Source organism: Amyelois transitella, chromosome 19, assembly GCF_032362555.1.
Source record: "Amyelois transitella isolate CPQ chromosome 19, ilAmyTran1.1, whole genome shotgun sequence".
In the NCBI taxonomy this organism is placed as follows: Eukaryota; Metazoa; Arthropoda; class Insecta; order Lepidoptera; family Pyralidae; genus Amyelois; species Amyelois transitella.
Genome location: NC_083522.1, coordinates 4,593,373 through 4,614,258, shown reverse-complemented (window position 1 = coordinate 4,614,258; position 20,886 = coordinate 4,593,373). Strand labels below are relative to the sequence as shown.

At 33.9% G+C, this 20,886-nt stretch overlaps 1 protein-coding gene across 1 annotated transcript in view; it reads left to right on the top strand.

Annotated features, from left to right (window-relative positions):
• LOC106132730 (tyrosine-protein kinase hopscotch) overlaps positions 1-13,085 on the top strand; it is a 37,264-nt gene extending 24,179 nt beyond the window's left edge. The window contains exons 9-22 of the mRNA XM_013332246.2: positions 639-779; positions 1,182-1,300; positions 1,535-1,671; positions 2,658-2,855; positions 4,352-4,502; positions 5,175-5,313; positions 5,746-5,817; positions 6,254-6,366; positions 6,657-6,812; positions 7,195-7,350; positions 7,897-8,079; positions 8,385-8,554; positions 9,099-9,248; positions 9,963-13,085. Of these exons, the coding sequence (XP_013187700.1) occupies positions 639-779; positions 1,182-1,300; positions 1,535-1,671; positions 2,658-2,855; positions 4,352-4,502; positions 5,175-5,313; positions 5,746-5,817; positions 6,254-6,366; positions 6,657-6,812; positions 7,195-7,350; positions 7,897-8,079; positions 8,385-8,554; positions 9,099-9,248; positions 9,963-10,110 (2,033 nt within the window). The 3' untranslated portion in view covers positions 10,111-13,085. The remainder of the gene's footprint in view (positions 1-638; positions 780-1,181; positions 1,301-1,534; positions 1,672-2,657; positions 2,856-4,351; positions 4,503-5,174; positions 5,314-5,745; positions 5,818-6,253; positions 6,367-6,656; positions 6,813-7,194; positions 7,351-7,896; positions 8,080-8,384; positions 8,555-9,098; positions 9,249-9,962) is intronic.
• Positions 13,086-20,886: the final 7,801 nt, after the last annotated feature.

Here is a 20,886-nt window from a genome sequence, read left to right as displayed (position 1 = left end):
GTTTTGTTAAGATTAATTATTCAATAAACAAAGGAAACAAGTATACTATACAGATTTCCTCAAGTAATCGTAAGCATATTTATGTACTAAATCAAGTTGTTGACCCTATTTAATGTTGTTTATTTATATTACTATCTGTTGCACAGTTCATATTCGCATTTTCATTACGCTTCTACATAATTATTGTCAAGGAAAATGTATACAGTTAATCGTTGTTGTTTGCAAGATTTCCACATTTCTTATGAATTGGTTTAAAATGCTGAATAATTTATTGTTGGAATAACTTTGGTCTTAAGTACCTATATATAAATGAAAATAAAAAATAAATAACTTATTATGTATCTAATATTATTTTATTAAAATTTTATATTGTAATTAATTAACAAATGTAGAGTCTTATGCTTTTTGTTATTGCTTTCTAATATATAAAAAGGTTTTATTACAATAATTTTTAATATACGAATAATACCCTCTTAAAATAGATTTTCAAATTATATAAATATAACAAAATATATTAATTAATACATTAAAATATTTTGTAATATTTTTATAATATTTAAATTTTATTTTAAACCAATAGTAATATCAAGCATTGCCTTTTTGAAGAAATGGTTTAATAATATCTTTCCTCACCCCAGATGACTATGAATCTCAACTACTGCTTTGCAAACAACCCGAGAAGCAAGGCGTGCGCATCGACCACTCCGAACTACAAGAAGCCCTGAAAAACAATAAGAGTCCGCGATGTCTGCTCAATAAAGACATCCTCTTATATACTGGTATGTAACTAATGATATATGTTCTAGATTATGCCCTAAGCGCCGACGGCACAAAAGAATTTCTTCTCTCCCTTCTCGTCTTAGTGGTCTCGTACATTTTCAAGGGATCACACATGACAGATTTTCGTTACTAGTGAGTAACTACGTTACTTTGCGTTAATAAGTAGTGACTTATTAACGCAAAAGTCAAATTAATTATATTGAGTGCCGATAAAAGGAAAACGTGACTGAAATATTTATTAAATGAAAGAACGGATAGCACAAACCATATTGCTTTAGTTTGTGGCTACTGTAAACGGAAGAAAACGAAGGAGGATTGGGCGTATTGAAACAAATGAATCAGTCAATCAGTCATAATCTTCTTTTTAAAGAGATAGATACATTTATTTATTTATTGTTCAGGCTCAGAAAAGTTCGGCAAAGGAGGGCTGACGATGACCTGCAAAGCCATTTGGAAACTGGACGAGACCAAGAAACTTATTGTAGCGTTCAAAGCATTGCAAAAGGATGCGTATTTAAAGGTAACACTCTTATTTATTAGATAGATTCTTTGGTGTACTCTATTTGCCCTAAGTCAAAATAATAAGAAACATATACCATAACCTAGGTACAGTATTCTTCGAAGTTATCTTTAAAAAAGCGGTAAATATATTTATGAAAAATCATTCAGTAAAAAAATAAACAAAATTGGCTTAGATGCTCCAAACGCTTCCTCAATTAAGTTAAATTTTTTAAATCTATTTTTACGTTTTTAGGAGTTCGTGACGATCGCCAGCAAATTCGTGCACGTACAATCCAGTTCCATAGTCCGCTTGTACGGTATCACATTCAACTCGCCCACCGCTCTTGTACTGGAGTACATGCCGTATGGACCTCTGGACGACTATCTAAAGTAAGTCTTTATTGTGTAATTGATTACTAGTTTTTCTGGTGTTTGTATTACAAAAATACATACATATAATCACGTCCATATCCCTTACGGGGTAGATAGAGCCAACAGGCTTGAAAGGATAAGCCACGTTCAGCTGTTTGTTTGGCTGAATGTTGGAATTAAGACTCAAAAAGTGACATGTTGCCAGCTCATCGCCCAAAAGAAGAATCCCATGTTTGTAAGCCTATCCATTAGTCGCGTTTTACGACATCAATGCCGGGAACCATACGGCTCTAATAGAAAAAAAAATTGTAAATATTACTTTTGATTTCCTCTAGATTTTCAAATATTCAAAGGCCAAAATAAGTCCATTCAGCCCATCCTTCCTTGAGATTTAGCTGCACTAAAGGGAGCGTGGGTCTTTTCACGAATGTTTAAGTCTTTATATACTATAAGAGAAGATATAAGACATGCCTTGTCATTGTTAGCGTTCGTAAATAAACCCGCAGAACATATTTTGTGGACTCAATTGGATCAGTAACCAAATTAATAATTATATTACTAAATACAAGAGGCCGCCCGCGACTTGTTCGCGTGAAATTCCGCGGAGACTCCGGGATAAAAAATTGCTCTTATGTGTTATTCTGGGTCTTTAGCGACATACCAAATTTCATCGTAATCGGTTTATTAGTGTTTGCGTGAACAATCATCCATACATACAAACTCACAAACTTTCGCATTTATAATGTTAGTAAGATATTGGAAAGAACCATAGTTCTTTTCTTTTATTTATTTATTTAACACATAGACTGCCATGTCAGTCACCGGTGACTGACAGGTATATAATCTTTGTATTAGCAAATCTACTATGGCAGGCTACGTGTTAAGCTTAATAAGAAAAAAATACAAGAACCAAGACTAAACAATACTTGTTAAAAGGTCACTACTTATTTATAGTTGTTACTGTATCATCATTATGTTTTAAATATTGTGACTTTCCCCCCCAGAAAGAACAGGGCATCAGTGAAGCTTCTCCACCTGAAGAAGGTGTCAGCGAGTCTGGCTCGTGCTCTATGGGACCTATCCGAAGCGGGAGTGGTCCATGGTCACATTCGCTGCAGAAGACTGCTGGTGGCCGCCGCCGACTCCGACCGCCTTCTCGTCAAACTGTCCGGGCCAAGTGTGCACACCTACACTAGCGACGAGTAAGTACATATAAACTTGACTAGCTTTTGCGCAAGGCTTCGGTCCGGTTTTTTAAAATGTGCCCTAAAAGTTTATGGAATTCAAATACCCATTCACTGCCACTTAAACGATTATTTCATACATACGTACAATCACGTCTATATCACTTGCGGGGCAGACAGAGCCAACAGTCTCAAAAAGACCGATAGGCCACGGCTGACTGGTTGCTAAATGATAGAATTGAGATTTAAAAAGTGACAGGTTGCTAGCCCATTGCCTAAAAGAAGAATCCCAAGTTAAATCCCAAATACTTTAATGCTTTATTAAACGATTATTGCTTCATTAAATACTGATGTGCCGTGTGGTTCCCGGCACCAATAGAAAAAAACAATAAGACTACATCTCTTTCTCATGTATGTCGTAAAAGGCCACTAAGCTTAAAACTTGGTATGTATGTATGTAAATAGTGAAGCAGGACTTAACAGCAATTTAAATACTAGCGATCCGTCATGGCTTCACCCGTAAATACATACTTAGATAATGTACCTTTTTAACGGTGAAAAAATGTTCATGCTCGGTTCAGTATTTCCCGAAATTAGTCCTTACAAACAAACAATTAAAGTAAGAAACTACCTCTTTATAGTATAAGTAAACATAAATAATTCATGAAATAAATAAACCTAAAGAAATTAGTCTACAGGGTGACATTTAAAACAACTGCATCCTTTTAAACATAGACCCATGCTTCTGAGCCGTTTGATCCTATATTTATTTAAATTAAACGTCATCATTTTCACATTTAAAAAACCCTCAAAAACTACGTCACACGCTTTATTAAAGATCAATACTACAAAAAGAAATTAAAACGAAACATGTAAATAAATGTCTGAAAAATAAATTATTTTTCTAGTATCAAGACCAAGTAAAGTACAGAGTTGTCGAGATTGCTCAGCTGAATGAATTGTGTCGTTGACCTCTGAATCTTACGCGTCGCTTTTCCGCCGGCCGGGGTGATATTACGTATTTAGGATCGTGGATTTTGATACTTTTATTTTTACGTACTTTCTGAAATATGAACCGATATTTTTCTTTTAACGTTTTTAAATATACAGAGTAGTCGAGATTGCTCAGCTGAATGAATTGTGTCGTTAACCTCTGAATCTTACGCGTCGCTTTTCCGCCGGCCGGGGTGATATTACGTATTTAGGATCGTGGATTTTGATACTTTTATTTTTTACGTACTTTCTGAAATATGAACCGATATTTTTCTTTTAACGTTTTTAAATATCCTTAGATCAGTACACTTAACAGTTAAATTTATGCAGTTGAATTAAAAATCACTCTGTATACTGGGTTTAACTTTTCATATATAAACGTTATTTAAAAAGACGGTTATGCAAATAAACGCTGTGCAGTTTTTGAAGTATGCCATTAAAATTTTTACTTATTTCAAGAGTATATTCAACACCATAACTTAACAGCAATTAATTAAATTAAATTTTATACAATTTCGCAGTGTACATTGGATGCCGGTAGATTTCTTCGCAGACATGAACATGGCCAAGCGTTCCGTCGTCGGAGACATCTGGGCCTTCGCCACTACACTATGGGAGGTGTTCTCTTATGGAATGTCCCCCACTGAGTTGAATCCTGTTTTGACAGCGAAGGTAGGTCTATTTTTATATAAAATTTGATGTTTACAGATATAAAAGTAGCTTATGTTTTTTCTAAAGGTATATTGTGTCTCCTAGGTAAGTCTGTGTATATCGGCAATCTAGAATAGAACTTAAAGATTCGATCAAAAAAATATGAGCTTTCGCTAAGTGCAAAACTCATGAACCAAAAAAATTTATGTTCCTACGAGTTTTCAAGTCAATTATATGATGAAGACTCCTCATCAAATTTAGGATTGTTATCTTTAAAGATTTCCCAAAGAAGGAAGCAAAACCGGCACAAATGTCAGGAGGATGGATGGTCAGATAAGATGTATAAGGCTTACTGACTGCAAAGCCTAGGTTTTTTTACAAGACTAACAAGTAATGTAGATTTTTGGTGCATGTGGTTCTCGGATGCTGTGTGTTCTCGGTACTACTCTTATCTCTTCCTCATCGATGTCGTTGATGGTGACTATGGAAATAAGCACATTCATCTAGAGCATCTTTTACCATGATAGGTTCCTCCTACTGGAGAGGTGAGAAAGTAACCGAAATTTGCGCCAGGAAGAATAACCAAAATAGCGCCTATAAAAGTACCTGTGAAGTCCTATTTTTTGAATAAAATATTTGATTAAAAAAAAGAAAATATTGACTTTCCCAACTTAACAATAATGTAAATTCCAGAGCTACATGATGGATAATCGCCTGCTATGTCCTGAACGATGTCCGAGCGAGGTGTGGACCCTCATCCTGCAATGTTGGCAGTCCGACCCGTTGCGGCCGCAGGAGATCATGCGGGACATCAACCACATGCTGCATAGAGGTGACTCGTCATATACTTTCCTTTATCTTTTTGGACGTAGATAGGGGAACACCAATTTCCGCAAGTAAATACAGGGTTCAAAAAGAGCACGTGAGCCCTATTTCGCTAATACTTGTCTACAAAGTACAGATAGCTTTAATGGTACCTCTGTAATTCATATGAGATTTTGCCACATGAAAAATGAGTTAAACGCCATGGGTACATTAGCCGTTTTGGGGGTGGTGATTCGGAAAAGGAAATGGGATACTGCTTGTTGCCTTTAAAAAAAAGTCACGTTGTACTCCCTTCGATGTTCTACTAGTTGATAATGTTATTTAACGAATAAGTTGGTACGCCTTATGGGTTATAAGTTCTTAATAATGAATGTATTCAATTGATGATAAATACAATTTAACCAAATTGTTACATGAAAATATTGTTTTTATTTTACAGAATACGTGCCGACGCATGAATATGAACAACCCAAGCTAACTAGTCAATTAGCTCATAAGGATACTGTAGCGAGTAAGTAAATGACTACTACCTACCTACTTACTACTATTTATACACAAAATTAACAGTTAACATTATTTATATTCAAATTCAAAACTTTTATTCAGTATTATGGGACACTTCAATATCACTTAATAATTGTCATATCTTTTAGTTTCATAACATTGGTTGTCGTCAAATAAATTACTTAAAACTAAATCTACTGCTGTTTCCAAAGCGTCAGTCCAAAAATTGCACTAAAGCTTCATTTTATATATTTTTACAATATTTTTTAATTTTAAACATGTAAAGTGTTTTTTAAAATGTAACTTGGTGGGAAAATAACTATAACTGTATTTACACAATTATTTTCAAAAGGCACCTAAATCTTTTTCAACATAATATTCAATGTGATTGATTTTATCGGCTTTTTAACGTGTCGAATTCCATAAATGTTCCTTTTTTTCAGGCGACAGATATATGGTGACTGAACAAAGTGACGCGGGTAGCAATAAATCGCTCATATCCGACGGCAGCGCCAATTCCATGAATGGAATCATTCCGCGGCAATTCGATACGAGAGTAAGTAGATTAACATGTGTATATATTACATTTGATATTTAATTGTTTTTATTTTTTGGATAATAATCTTCTTAACATGTAATTATGGGAATTATTCTTTATCTTTTGATATTTATTTTGAGCTGGCGTAGATCTATATGACCAGTTACATAGTTTCTGGACTGTTCTTGTTTGGGTAAGAATTGTTTTAAAAATTGGATATATATTTCTTTGATTGAATAATTTTCTTTCGAGGCTAACTCAATCTGTGTCATTTGTCGCTGTTCTGTACCAACATATTGTGAATACAGTTCGCCCCGTGCCTGGGCGGCGGCGAGCTGGACCTGGAGCTGGAGTGCGAGCTGGAGCTGGAGTGCGAGCTGGGCGACCGCCCGTGGCCCATGCAGTCCATCGAGTCGCCGCAGGGCACCACCTACCTCGTCAGCTGGAAGAAGAAGATCGGCGGCGTGAGTTTTTCTTGTGTGGGGCTCGAACCCGCCAAAACCGCACTACCAACGCTTTCCGCATTTATGCCGGGAATGTGTAATAATCGCGCGAGACTTGCCCGACGCCGTTTTAATCATAAAATCGCAGTGTTTTTTAAATTTCTTGTTATTCCTCTTAGTTTTAACATTTGTAACATCTCTCTTACAAAACCGTTATAATTTCAAATTTTGATTAACTTTTTATAACATGGTTCCAGTTGGAATAGCTTCTAGTGGCAACTTATACGTTTTACAACATATATTGAAAAATAGCATTGTGGGTTGCATAATTATGTAAACATGTATACCTTGTTTTTATGTTTATTATGTAACTGAATAAATAAATAAACTTATTTGAATTCAGGGAAGCTACGGGGAAGTGTACAAAGGCTGGATGTGCGCCGAGGGTGATAAAAACGAATCTCAGACTGTAGTCGCGGTGAAGAAACTGACACATCACAAGTCTAGCAAGAACGGCTCCCTCTACGACGATTTTGAAAACGAGCTCAAGATTATGCAGGTGTGTTGACATCTTCTATCATTTTGAAGCGGTTTTCAGGTTTTAGCGGAGGACGCACGCAAGGATGTGCCATGTGATTTCCGGCACTTAAGAATAGGACCAGTCCATTCCTATCCCATGGATGTCGTAAGAGGCGTCCGAGGGAATTATCATCTTCATCGACATTCAACAAAAAGCATACCCCCAAGTAGGGTTGATGTCAGGTAGGCGGCCGGTCAAAAATGTAACCAAATAAGAACATAAATACACAACAGAAATAGAACCAGCTCCCCCTCCCATTTGTGCAGGAGACTCTCTTAAAAGGGCAGCAGATCCCGGCCCATCGGGAATGACTGCTATATGACTATTTAACCGATGCGGCTGGTAATGTGAATGGGGTAGCAGTAGTGCACGTTCACAAAATTGATTTTACTTCTTTCTACACAACTAACTAAGCGACTTTTTGTTGTTTAGTCCTAGAAATATGACGACATCAAGTCTCAGCCCATTCTCAATATTTATTCAAGTTTCCGTAAAAAACAAAATCTTTTTTCTTTTCATATTCAGTCTCTGAAGCACGACAACATAGTGAAGATCCTGGGTTTCTCCCTGGACCACAACAGCCCCGAGCCGAGCGTGTTCATAGTGATGGAGTATCTGGAGGAGAGTTCGCTGAACAATTACCTCAAGTTCCAGCAGGAGAAGCTGAACACCTGGCATCTGCTCAAGTATGCCACAGACATTGCCACGGTAAGTTTTTACTAAACACCATTGAGCTGAACTACTTTAACACTAATTAATACATGTGAATGATCAATGTATTTATAAAAACTCATTTATTTGATTTTCGAATCGAAAATGATTCAATTATGGTTCTCCGAGAATCTTTTTATTTATTTATATATTTATATACTGAACTGTACGTGAAAATAAGAATAAAACTTAAATAAAGAGAAATTCAGTACTAGGGCACTACTTATTGTACTCTATTGTGTTTAAACGATCAACAGTTATTTATTGATTTGAGAAAATTTCTAATAATTTGCCTTCGCCAGGGCATGGAGTACGTGTCGAGCCAGAACATAGTCCACCGCGACCTCGCGACGCGCAACATCCTGGTGGTGGACATGTGCCACGTGAAGATCTCCGACTTCGGGCTCGCGCGCAGCATCCCGGAGCGGGACGCCTACCGCGTGCGCACGCCGCGGCTGCTGCCCATCAACTGGTGAGCGCTGCGCTATATTGTACTAGGGGCTCCGCCCGCTCAAACAATAAACCCGTTAACTTTCGGTCCTGTAGGAATTTAAGATAATCTGCACCCTTAGACCACATAAAAAACTTACATCACGAATTTCAAGTTTTTAGACATAGCGGATATTTTCGCTGTGCCTTGTCTGTCAGTCAGTCAGTTAAAAACGTATAATATATGGATAGTGGAGTAGGTAGTCTAGGTACTTCCCCTCCTTTTAGAATAGGCTGGTGACATCATGTGTTTTCATACATACATATATATGGTCACGTCTATATCCCTTGTGGGGTAGATAGAGCCAACAGTTTGGCTTTATGAATTGAGATTCAACTCGTAAATCGAAGAAGATTTAGAGTATTAGCAATGTTCTTGAATCAACATCCTGGATTGTCATCAATGGCGAACCTCGGGCTCCACTCGAGAAATGACGCAACTTGGACAAGCACAAAGAAAATGTTGACACAATGTTATTATCAAATTTAATGTATGTTTGTATTGATGTATATTTTTGAAACACCAGGTACGCACCAGAATCAGCGTCTCACCCTTGGCTGTTTTCTACGAAGAGCGACGTGTGGTCGTACGGCGTTACCGCGTGGGAGATATTTTCGCGCGTTCGCACTGAAGTGCCCAAGTTTGATGTCAAGAGGCCCAACGAGCGAGCTGCTTGGTATGTTTACTTTTAGTTTATTTAAAAAAAAAATGTGTTAGCGTCGTTGGTCAAACCGATAAAGTACGTGATGTGTCGATACACAGGCACAGGTTCAAATTCTATCTCAGCCATGCACTATTAAAATCTTTTCTGATTTATGTAGTTTTGAACGCTACCCAAAGCGCTCTTACGGTGAGGGGAAACATCGTGAAGAAACCCTGCACATTTAGCTAACTCGATATGAAAACATGATCCAATATGCGTTAGGTTCCCCTTAAAAACCAAGCAGGTCAGATAGAAGTCGTTTCGTGCAAATACATACCTTAATTATCATAAGATTCGAGTGCCACCTAAACTCTTATGAACTATCACGTAAGGAAAAATGGCATGATATACGAGTTATTAAGTTTTTCGAAAGGTAAAGAGGTCCCTAGAATAGAATAGAATAGAATAGAATATTTATTTGCTTTTGACTAGGGTTTACAAAAGGTATAAAACAAAACATATTTCCTCCGTGGTCAGCCATGAATTATAGCATGCAAATATTATAAAATTATACACAAGTCACTTAAGTCAATTAATTAACTCTTAATAAAATGATGAAAATAAAATGTCAATTTGTTACAATAAATTAAAATTAAAAAAAATAAATAAATTACTTCATATTTGTCAATATTTGATTCGTGTTCTAGTTCCACCGATCAACGAACTAATTAGATGATATCTTTTCAGTTTCCAAATACCAGACGAGTGTCCGTCCGAGGTGTTCCGAGCGCTTATGACGGATTGCTGGGACCTAAAACCAGAGTTGCGGCCCACATTCACCGACCTCAAACAGAGGTGCCTTCGGTTCATGGACGAATACAAGCAGTGTTCCTAAGATGACTTCATAAGCAGTCATTGTAGGAGTAACGTTGTATAGAAAACCCTTAGGATAGTTTCACAGTTGTTCGGGAAAAGAAAGTTTAGTGTAATATGGATACGCGCATACAAATTATTGTATATCTAATTTCTGTTGAAGATGAGAGAAAAAGGATAATAGACCGAACCCGTAGATCTTTTTTACGTCAGAACGTCAACATGTTAAGAAATGTCCATGAGTTGAAAGGAGTGAAATAAAAAAAGAAAGAGCGATGAGTCAATGCGTTTAAATGTTTAAATGTTAGAGTATTTAGTTGGGCGAGTGAAAAGTTTTTGGATGTGTGAAAAAGTGTTTGGGCGAGTGATAGAGAGTATTTTGGCGAATGATAGCGTCTTGAGCGTGCACGACTTAAGGACTTATCCTATTCAACCCATCCCTACTGTTCTGATGTGTACGGGTCGGTCCGGACGCAGATCGTGGACCACTATCCAGCACGGGCACTACCCGGAACAGGTCGCGTATAGACAAATCTGCTTCGCAATACGTATTAGCGCAATGCTTTACGTTTTGAGTTCAATTCTTTAAAAAAAAGGGTAGTGTGTTGATAGTCTCAGTCTTTTGCTTTCCAATTATAAAAGAACACGAATCGTCGAACTTTTTTACTTAGACTCTGAAACACTATTGGCACATGCATGAATTTTTTAAAGAATTGAATTGATTTTTGGACACATGTGGAATCAACACACATTTGACGTTAATATAGTAGTAGATTCTGGTGCTACCATGCATTTGATTGCCAGTGTTGAATTTTTTAATAGAAAGTTAATATGTTACACAAATAAAGTTTGTATCTTATGTAGACAATATATTCAAATACAACGAAAGTTTTAGTGGGATGACGTACTATGGGATAGAAATAAGAATATCGTAATTTTTTGATGCCATGTTCCACAAGTATCTCATGAGAAATAAAAAGAAATCTCAATTTTTATTTAAGAAGTCATTGATCTATTTCTTCTAATTATACTTCTAATATTAATTCGGGCGTAAAATGTAGCTGTGATTAAATTTTATACGTATATACACATAGATCAATGACTTCTATTAACATGCCATTTGTATCTATGTTTATTAAGTTTAAAGTTGCAATGCTTAGGCAGTATCAGCAATTAATCTTGCCTATGATTTTTAAATATATTTAATTTCTTAAGTTTTGCTGTTCTTATTATACGTGTAATTCATTGAACTTAATTAGTTCATTTGTTCAAAGTTTCCATTTGTTTGGAAATATTTTATATTACAGGGAAACGTTCACAGAGACTGGTTAAATATACGGGCTATCCTAAATATTATTTATATATATCTTGTTTTAACCTAACTTATATTTTGTATTGTGTATCGTGAACGAGAGTTAATGAATTTCTGATCATAATGTAGTTGATGTAAATATGGGTATAATGGTCATGTGGTTCCTCAATGCATTTTGATAGTTCCGTACAATTTTTAGACATAGATTAGAACATAGTGGGTGCATATTGTGTCCCTTAAATATTAATGCCATAATTTGAATATTGAGCAACATTTTTCCATAGGTAACTCTTTTTCGTATAAAAATATGCGAAATCATTATTATGCCATTAAAATAAATGGGACCCAAATTGAACCCGTACATAGTTAAATGTTTTTTATTTAATTTAATTTGTTACAATTAGATGAGAGTAAGCGTAAGTGATTCTCATACTGTTAGATCTTAGAATGTGTATGCATGTTCTTAAATTGGTGCAATTTTATGCTGTTGTTATGCATATGACCTGACACAACTTTGTTATATGTGCCAGGATCAAGTTGGTATGTAAATTGCGTATTGTTGACCCAATGGCCTTGGCTGTTCCCGTATTTTTATGACTTAATATCGGCATTTGCATGAAATTAATCAATATTCTACAATACTTTAGTTTTAAACAATCATAATATTTATGAGTCAAAAAATTATATTCAACTTATTGTGTAATAGTACCTCATTTATGTTAAATGGGTTTGCTAGCATCTATTTTTATATTATTCATGACGCACCAATACAGAACGTTCCAATTTCCATGGTCAATACACTTTTTTTCACAATAATGTTTATTCGATTGGTCTTAAGCATTATTGACTTACCAAAGATGATATTAATGGAATGTTTAATTTAGACATTAACTTATTTTAAGTATAAGTTAAATTGTATTTTTAAAACTTGCAATTCTTTCGTCAATTTAATGTACATATAATGCACAAAGCGTCGTGTAGTTGTATCATATTGTTAGTTATGATTGGTTATATATGATACATAGGAAATATTTTATATTGTTTTAAATGAAATGAATCGATTGTAGTTTTATAATAACTTGATTATAATTTTTTAAATTTGATGAGATAGACTGACATTTAGATTTCTGAATGAACTTCATTCTATAAAATTAAATTTGAGTCGGTGCTAGTTTTAGAAAACAACATCGAATTTGTGTGAATATTTCAACAATTTTGTGGCTTATTACAAATTATGACATATTAATGAGTAATCAACAAAACTTACTATGTATTAATCATTATTTTATAAAATTTCTCTTTTAATATACTTTGTGATGCAAGAATAATTAAGTTAATTCCTGTAAATATTTTTATTTTTAGAACAGGATTTCTTTACATCTTCAATACACTTTTTTTGAATATTTGAATTCCTTTGATACAATATTTTCATCTTTCATTATTTTTTGAGTTCGAGTTTAGTTTGAAGGCTTTCTACACATTTATCAAGTTTGATATTAGTATTGTACTAGCAAGTTTTGTTAATTAATTATTATTTATTGTCCACAATATTGAAATTAGCTCTATTGTATAATGGATAAGGGTGGGATCAATTGTGAAAATGTAAAGGGAACATTTTGAATTCTCTAGATCATACAGAAAATGTACACAATTGATTGATGAGTCGATTTAATAAAAATATTAATATTTTATGAAATACTTCGTTTCATTTGTCATCTACTACCTACCCATAGGAATCGGAATAATTGACCGAGCAAGCGAAGTGAGTGAGGTTCTACCAATCAACTTCGGACGAAAATTTTTTTTTGTTTAACATGTATATTGTAACTTTCGAACCGTTGATTTAAAATGTATGACCTGTCAATAAAATTTTTGAGTTATTAACCAATTTTTAGGTGTGTTACGCTATAAATAATAATTAGGTAGATATTATTGGAAAAAAAGACACCGAGCCCTACCTTAATATTTTTTCACAAAAGGAAGACTTATACAAGTTTTCCTATGACCCTAATATTGTTGAGAACACTTCCGCTTTATGAAAAAATCTCAGCTAGCTAAAGCAATCCGTGAGCAGGTGCACAGATATTTGAATGTCTTCAATGATGCAGCGCTGTGTGATACTTGATTATATAAAATTTCTTCTTTTTTCGCCTAGAAACACAAAGAAAAATTAGGACGGACTGTTTGGCGCATTTGTCGGATTTTCGATTGATTATTCATTTGATTAATATATATTTATTTCTTTAATAAAATTAATTACCCTTTTGTATCTAAGTATAGTTAACAAGACGTCACAGTATTGCCATATAAGTAGGTATAGGTCTTTTTTCCTACCGCAGCCTAGTAAAGCCTTTGTGTCCCGGGTCTTATTATTTTTTTGGCATATTTACCAATTCGAGTAATAGAAAAAAAAATGGAAACTACGTATTAAAGAAAAGCTATGCGAAACGGTATTGGTTATGTAGAAAATTTATGCCATCTTAAAAAAAGGTACCTACCTAAAAAATTGACCATTATTCTTTTTTCATTTTTGTTTTTCCACATCAATAATAAAGATTTGTATGTTTGTTAGGTACGAATAATCTCAAAAATTACTAGGTAGATTAATTTTCCCATTATTTGCCACAGATATTTGAACCTTTAGACCTTTGGAAGTAACAGGCTACTTTTCTTTCTGGAAATTCTCACGGCAGCGAAGCTTCAAAAGCTTTGTTTTAATATAAATTATTACATGTAAGTATAATACAAGAGCGTTTGACGCGTTTAAGCGACAATTTGGCTGATAGTAAGCACGATGGGTTAAGGTGGTGCACGCAGGCTCAAATAATAATACCTATTCACTTATATAGATATACATAAACTGTCAGTGCATGTATGAATTGTGGAAGCCTTTGTACATATAATGGAAAGAGTTTTAAGGTTAGTTTCTATTGAGTTCTATAAAAACGTTAGCTTCGATTTGAAGTGGTAAATCATTCTTTGTTCGAGACAAAGACTGCGAGTGACAAGATACGAAGTTGGGCCGATGGATGAAGGTTTTATCCTTTCTTTGTACCTACTTCTGGTCGGTTTCGTCCATTAATAATACTCGTATAATATAATTTCTCAATATTTCCTGTATTTCTTAAACCTTTTCTTTTTCTTAATTATTGTAGTGTTAACATTAATTCATTAATTTTGCCAATTATAATGATTTAACATTAATTCATTAACTTTTTTAATTTTTTTTCAGCAGATAGGAAGTATTTCATTCCCTAGGTAGACAGATACAATAGTTTCGAACAAACTCGAAGAATTAAATTAGAAATTAGATATTGGCAGGTTGCTAGCCTATTGCATAAAACAAGAACTATAAGTTCCCTAATAGACAATTCCCTTGATTGACTTTTATTATCCGTGCGGAAAGAGAAATAGTTGGCAAAATATAAGTACGTTATAACTGCTCTGCCAGACTGGTGCTAAATGCTGCACCAGAATAAGAGATACTATTTTATACATTTTTCAAAAATAAAAACGAGATATAATTAAAGCAGGTTAGTAAAATATATGCTATACCTACCATTCCTACATTTGAAATTTAAAACTGGGTAAACATTTTATTGCGTCGCAAAAACAAAACAAACAGAAACGAGGAGTTTCAAATGTTATTATTCGCGGAAGGGGCACTTGTAATCGTATTACAGACAAAAATGTTAAAATTAGGAACCATCCCTTTGATAAAATTGAGGTCCGGTTTCGATCGGTGTTTTTAAATGAGCTTATAGGTGAACGATGTCTGTATCTTTATAATATTTTATATTATTTGCTTAATTTCTACTAGAAATAAGTCTATAATAATAATAAATCTATAAAAAACCATAAGCTAAACAAGTACATCGGTAGGTACTGTAATAGCTGATTAAGTAGTAGGTAGGCAACAAAACAGATACTTACAATGTTAGATTTTTTAGGTTAAGTATAAAAGAAAGTAAACAATCTAAGACAAAATCACTCAATCGTAAATACTTGTGCCAGTAAGGTTGTTGTAATCGTGTTACAGACAAAAACCTTAAGATTAACAAATGCCAGGCCTTTGATCAAATTGAGATCCTACTGGGCCGCAAGAATCTTGTTTTCGTTAAGTCATTTGTTACAGGGTCCCCGGAATGGTGAACGCTATAAATCTTTTTACTTACTGTTTTTCTATTTCTGGTACATATAGGCGATACCGAAATAAATAAGTTTAAAACCTGAATTGCATTAAAAAGAAAACGATATAGTGGATAATATTTTAATTCCGGGCGATTTATAATAAACGACTATTTATATAATCAGGGTTTGTTCCCATTCAGTCACACCCCGATTTGTAACATGTTACTCAATGGGAAAAAATTCCCGTTGTGTAGCAGTGGTACACCCGATCAGTCGATCAGTAACACTTGCGAAGGTTAAATAAAACAAGTGGAAGGATTCAAAATTTATTTATAATATATAATTATATGTAACAGAAAAAGAGTGGAATAAATAGATAATAGGAAAAAATATGTAGATAGAATATAAGAGACAATAAAACAAACTATTCATATGTTTTGTTCGTCAGTTGTTCTAAAATAGTACCGAAATAAATATTTCAATAATTATTCAGTTTGCTTTAAGTAAATCGGATTTGTTCACTGCTTCAAAGCAATTGATGGGAGAACAATGGCAAAAAGAGAGGTTCCCTTATCTCGAAGCATTTCAGACCATTTCTTATCTTCTATTTGTTATAACTATATTTGAAATATCAGTGTAAGAACTATTGCGATTCAAATGTCTTCGTTTTGTCACTGACACTTTCATGGTTTTTCACAACGGAAAGGTACCTAATTTTATCAAATATACGCAATATAACGATCCAACAAATGAAACAAGCGATCATCTTATTTCTTCTTATTTTCTTTAAATTGTCAGTATCTTGTTGTACAACACATATTTTTATTTCTTCCATTATTTATGAGAATCTTAAAATAAAAGTTTCCAAGAACTACTTCAATTTCGTCCAGTCTGTCATTCCTTTGACGAATAAGCAGACTTTTTCATGCAAATTAAATATAGCGAGCGAGAATATTCATTAAAAGTATGACGGGGGTGGGTTCACCCTTTTTAATTTCTTATTAAGAAAAAATTGTGCCGTGTGGTTCCCGGCACCAATAGAAAAAAGAATAGGACCACTCCATCTCTTTACCATGGATGTTGTAAAAGGCGACTAAGGGATAGGCTTACAAACTTGGGATTCTTTTTTAGGCGATGGGCTAGCAAGCTGTCACTATTTGAATCTCAATTCTATCATTAAGCCAAATAGCTGAACGTGGCCATTCAGTCTTTTCAAGACTGTTGGCTCTGTCTACCCCGCAAGGGATATAGACGTGACCATATGTATGTATGTAGGTATGTACAAAACAACAAATCCTATACATTGAAAATATTAAAAGAACGCGCGTGAAGGGTTTGTTGTAAAACCTGTTTCTTAAAATATTACCTGTTTATTAAAATCGACCGAAAATTGTTTAAACATTTCGTTTGGTTAAAGAGTCTTAATTTTTATTTATTTTATTAATGGTATTTTGAAATAAAATTTTCTGTGAAAATTTTACGCGTTTACCTGTTAACGTTATTAACGTTAAGCAAAAAAAAAAATAAACTATTAGTAATTGGGTCCGCTTTTTAGGTCTGGAACCCTAAAACACTACCGGTTGGATCACGATGTAACAAGGTATAATTATAGACACTACATTACTACAACTAACCTAACCTTACATTATCGCGAAAATGCTGTTTTCGTGAGAAATGCGATTAAGACAACGTACAGGGTCGAAGCCGTGGGCAATTATTTTTAATGAAATATTTGTTTTATAAATAGTATTTGCCAATGGAAACCTAGATTAGTAATTTAAACATAAAACATTTCATTATTTATATTTGTAAAAAGATGATAATAAAAAAGTTGCCGTGTGGTTCCCGGCACCACTACAAAAAAGAATAGGACCACTCCATCGCTTTCCCACGGATGTCGTAAAAGGCGACTAAGGGACAGGCTTATAAACTTGGGATTCCTCTTTTAGGCGATGGGCTAGCAACCTGTCACTATTTGAATCTCAATTCTATCACTAAGCCAAACAGCTGAGCGTGGCCTATCAGTCTTTTCAAGACTGGTGGCTCTGTCTACCCCGCTAGGGATATAGACGTGATCATATGTATGTATGTATGTATGATAATAAAAAGATTATCATACTTACAAAGTATAATAAGTTAAAGTTTTGACTTAAAAAATACTTCGCATAGAAATCTGAATACGTATCTAATATGACCTATTATATCCATATAAATCTGAATAATATAGGACAATGGAAATGTCATATGAAAACATTACAGTAACTATATTCTTATACTTTTGCGATTTCTATGATGCTCGTAGTTTTAATACAAATATGATCATAATATTGGTATTAAAGTAGAATTTCTCAAGAGAATTGTTTAGTACAGATTTGTTACACGTGGCACAGTGTGATTCGATTGCATGGTCAAGTCGATTCAGGAAACAAACTTTTCTAATTGGTTTGGGATTAGGATGTGGTTGGATAACGTCGAGTTTGGTGATTGTAAAAGTTGAAAGGACAGATTACAGGTAAAACGATAAGTACATCTACTGACAAGCTCAAATTTTAGGGATTTTATTTATAGATAGATAGAAGATAGATAGATAAAACTCTTTATTGCACCATAAGAGTAAAACATACAAAACAACACAAAGCAGACATATATGGTACAAAGGCGGACTTATCGCTAAAGCAATCTCTTCCAGTCAACCTTTGGGTGGAAGGAAATCAAACAGGAGATTGGCGTTGGCGCAGAGCAAGAAAAATAAATGTTTGAACATAATAAAATACATACATAATATATATCTATATATAATACATACAAATACGCATAAATACAGATAAATACATAAAAATAACATATACTTAGGAAAGAGTAGAAAGATAATGAGACCTAACGAGATTTATCTTATTATTCTTAGTTAATAGGTCTTTAGTTTTGACTAAGGGATAGGCTAATAAGCTTGGGATTCTTCTTGCAGACAATGGGCTAGTAACCTGTCATTATTTGAATCTCAATTCCTTTATAAAGTCATACAGTTGAATGTGATAATATGTATGTAGTTTGAATCTAAATACCTATTGTAATTGGTCAAAACTACATAGGTCAAGGGTCACCTAAATAGGAGCACTAGCATTAAAAGATAGATGATGTATATGAAGCTCAAGGATTATACAAGAATACCTACTTACTAACATACATACCTGTAGACAAACACAAATGCCAAACCTGTTTAGGCGAATCTGTACAATCCTACCCGTGTCCCATATCTTTCCTTATGAATTTTCAATTTATAGAAAGATCCGGTAAAGCTTTCAACCTTTTAATATATTGTTATATTCAAATTATGGTTTCGTACCCGTGGAACGTTCATTTATTCAGTTCAGTGGCCAAAGTATAAGATACAACATTGTTTTCTCTTTTATAAAAGACATGAATTAAGCGATGGCAGGCGTAGAACCTGTGAAGAGGAAAATAGGGTGAATATAAATACAATCTCACGGACAGTTGAAAGCCCGTCTTGTTGTGACGCGTGTCTGTCTGTCCGTGTTTTATTAGAAACGTGACAAAAACTTCAGTTGTTTATTATAATAGATAGCAGATATCTACTTTTTAATATTTCATAAAACTGAAATCTTTTGAAAGACATCGTCTTCACTTCAATAGGAATGGTCTGAAATTACGTTTTGTAGAGGGAATGAAAGAACTGATTGAAGCAATGATTTAAAAATATTTGTAATAAAATTTTTATTTTTAACATAGCATTAAGGTATTCGCGACCTTCAGTTAAAAGCATAAAACGTAGAAGAAATGAACACAATGCCTACTATTTTTCAATAATTTTTTACTTAGTTCGAGCATTATCGATCCTCCGAGGTGGGCTTTTAAGCCAAATTCACGCGCTGAATCCTTCAATAACCCTCAGAATCCCCAGCTTTTATTTCTGACAACTTTACTTATAATATGAACTTTACTTCTTACCTATATTCAATAATAAGCATTGTTTAAAGAAAGTTAAGTACCTTTCTTGGGTTAAAATGCATAATTTAACTTAATCCTAAACACCCTTCTTTCAAGTGCCTATCTACTACATTTCTCAAATACATTCTAAAGAAACATATCATTTTTATATGACGCCAGTAAAAGAAGACTATAACTATGTACCTATAATATTGAAGGAGGTTGTTACTTTTTTCAGACTTTTCTTTTTTTTTGTATCCCAATTTTCGTAAACGAATAAGTATTACGTACAAGGACCCATACAATAAACACTGTGACATAAGGGAGCCGAGCCGTTTCATTTGGAAGACTGAATGGCGCTCTGGTATTTACTTTATCTCTTGTTACGGTATAAGAGGTTAACTGAAGTTAATCTGTTCCATATTACTTGTTCTCATTTAATTTTATTTGCTTGAAGTCTACAACATTATATTAAAAAGATATAATTGAATTCTCTATTTCAAACTACCTAACCTAACTTATTATTGTTTCAAAATTAATAGTATGATAAATATAGTTGGTTGATCAAAATGTTTAGATTAATGAATACAAGTATTCTAAAAACATTTATTAATAATGAAATTTTGAGAAGTTATAGACTTTTAAAATCGATATCAATTTCAAAGAGGTAAACAACTTTCTACAAATTATATTTTCTCTTGTTTCCATTTTCCAAAGTCGAACGTCTACCCTGGGAATAGGCATAGAGCATTCCAACTATGTATTATGAAGTTGGTATAGGTATTTTATTAAATTTTATTTTATCGTGGTATTTTATAAATACTTGACTTTTCCCAGGATATCCCTCTCGTGGGAATTTCGTAGTTATTTGATAATGATTACGATCAGTTGGGTTGGGGTGTGACGTCACATTCATTAGTAAGTGTCACTTCTATAGTCTTATTTTATTGTTTTTTTGATATATTGGGTCTAACCCCCACTAAGTTTGCCAAGATATGCTTTCAGACTTGCAGTTTAGGCGTCATTTATCAGATTAACAGTTTATTTGCTCGCCGACCGAACTGAGTTATGTCTTAATTAATGCAAGTGCTTGTTGCTGGTGTCATTAGTTATTCCTTTGACTTTGATCGTTATTAGGGAGTGCAGATTGAAAACAAGAGCATGAAACAAATAGACGCATTAAATGCATGAAATAATAAATTTAACAACTAAAACACATTTAAATTAATACGACTAATAATATGTAATGTGTTATTTGTCTTGTGTCTTGTATAGGTATATACTTATATATTTATATATATCCTACAAAAGTTGCGGTTCTTGTTATTTATATATTTATAATGACAAAAAAAATAACAAGAACCGCAACTTTTGTAGGATTCTAAACGAGACATGAACGATGATGACTAA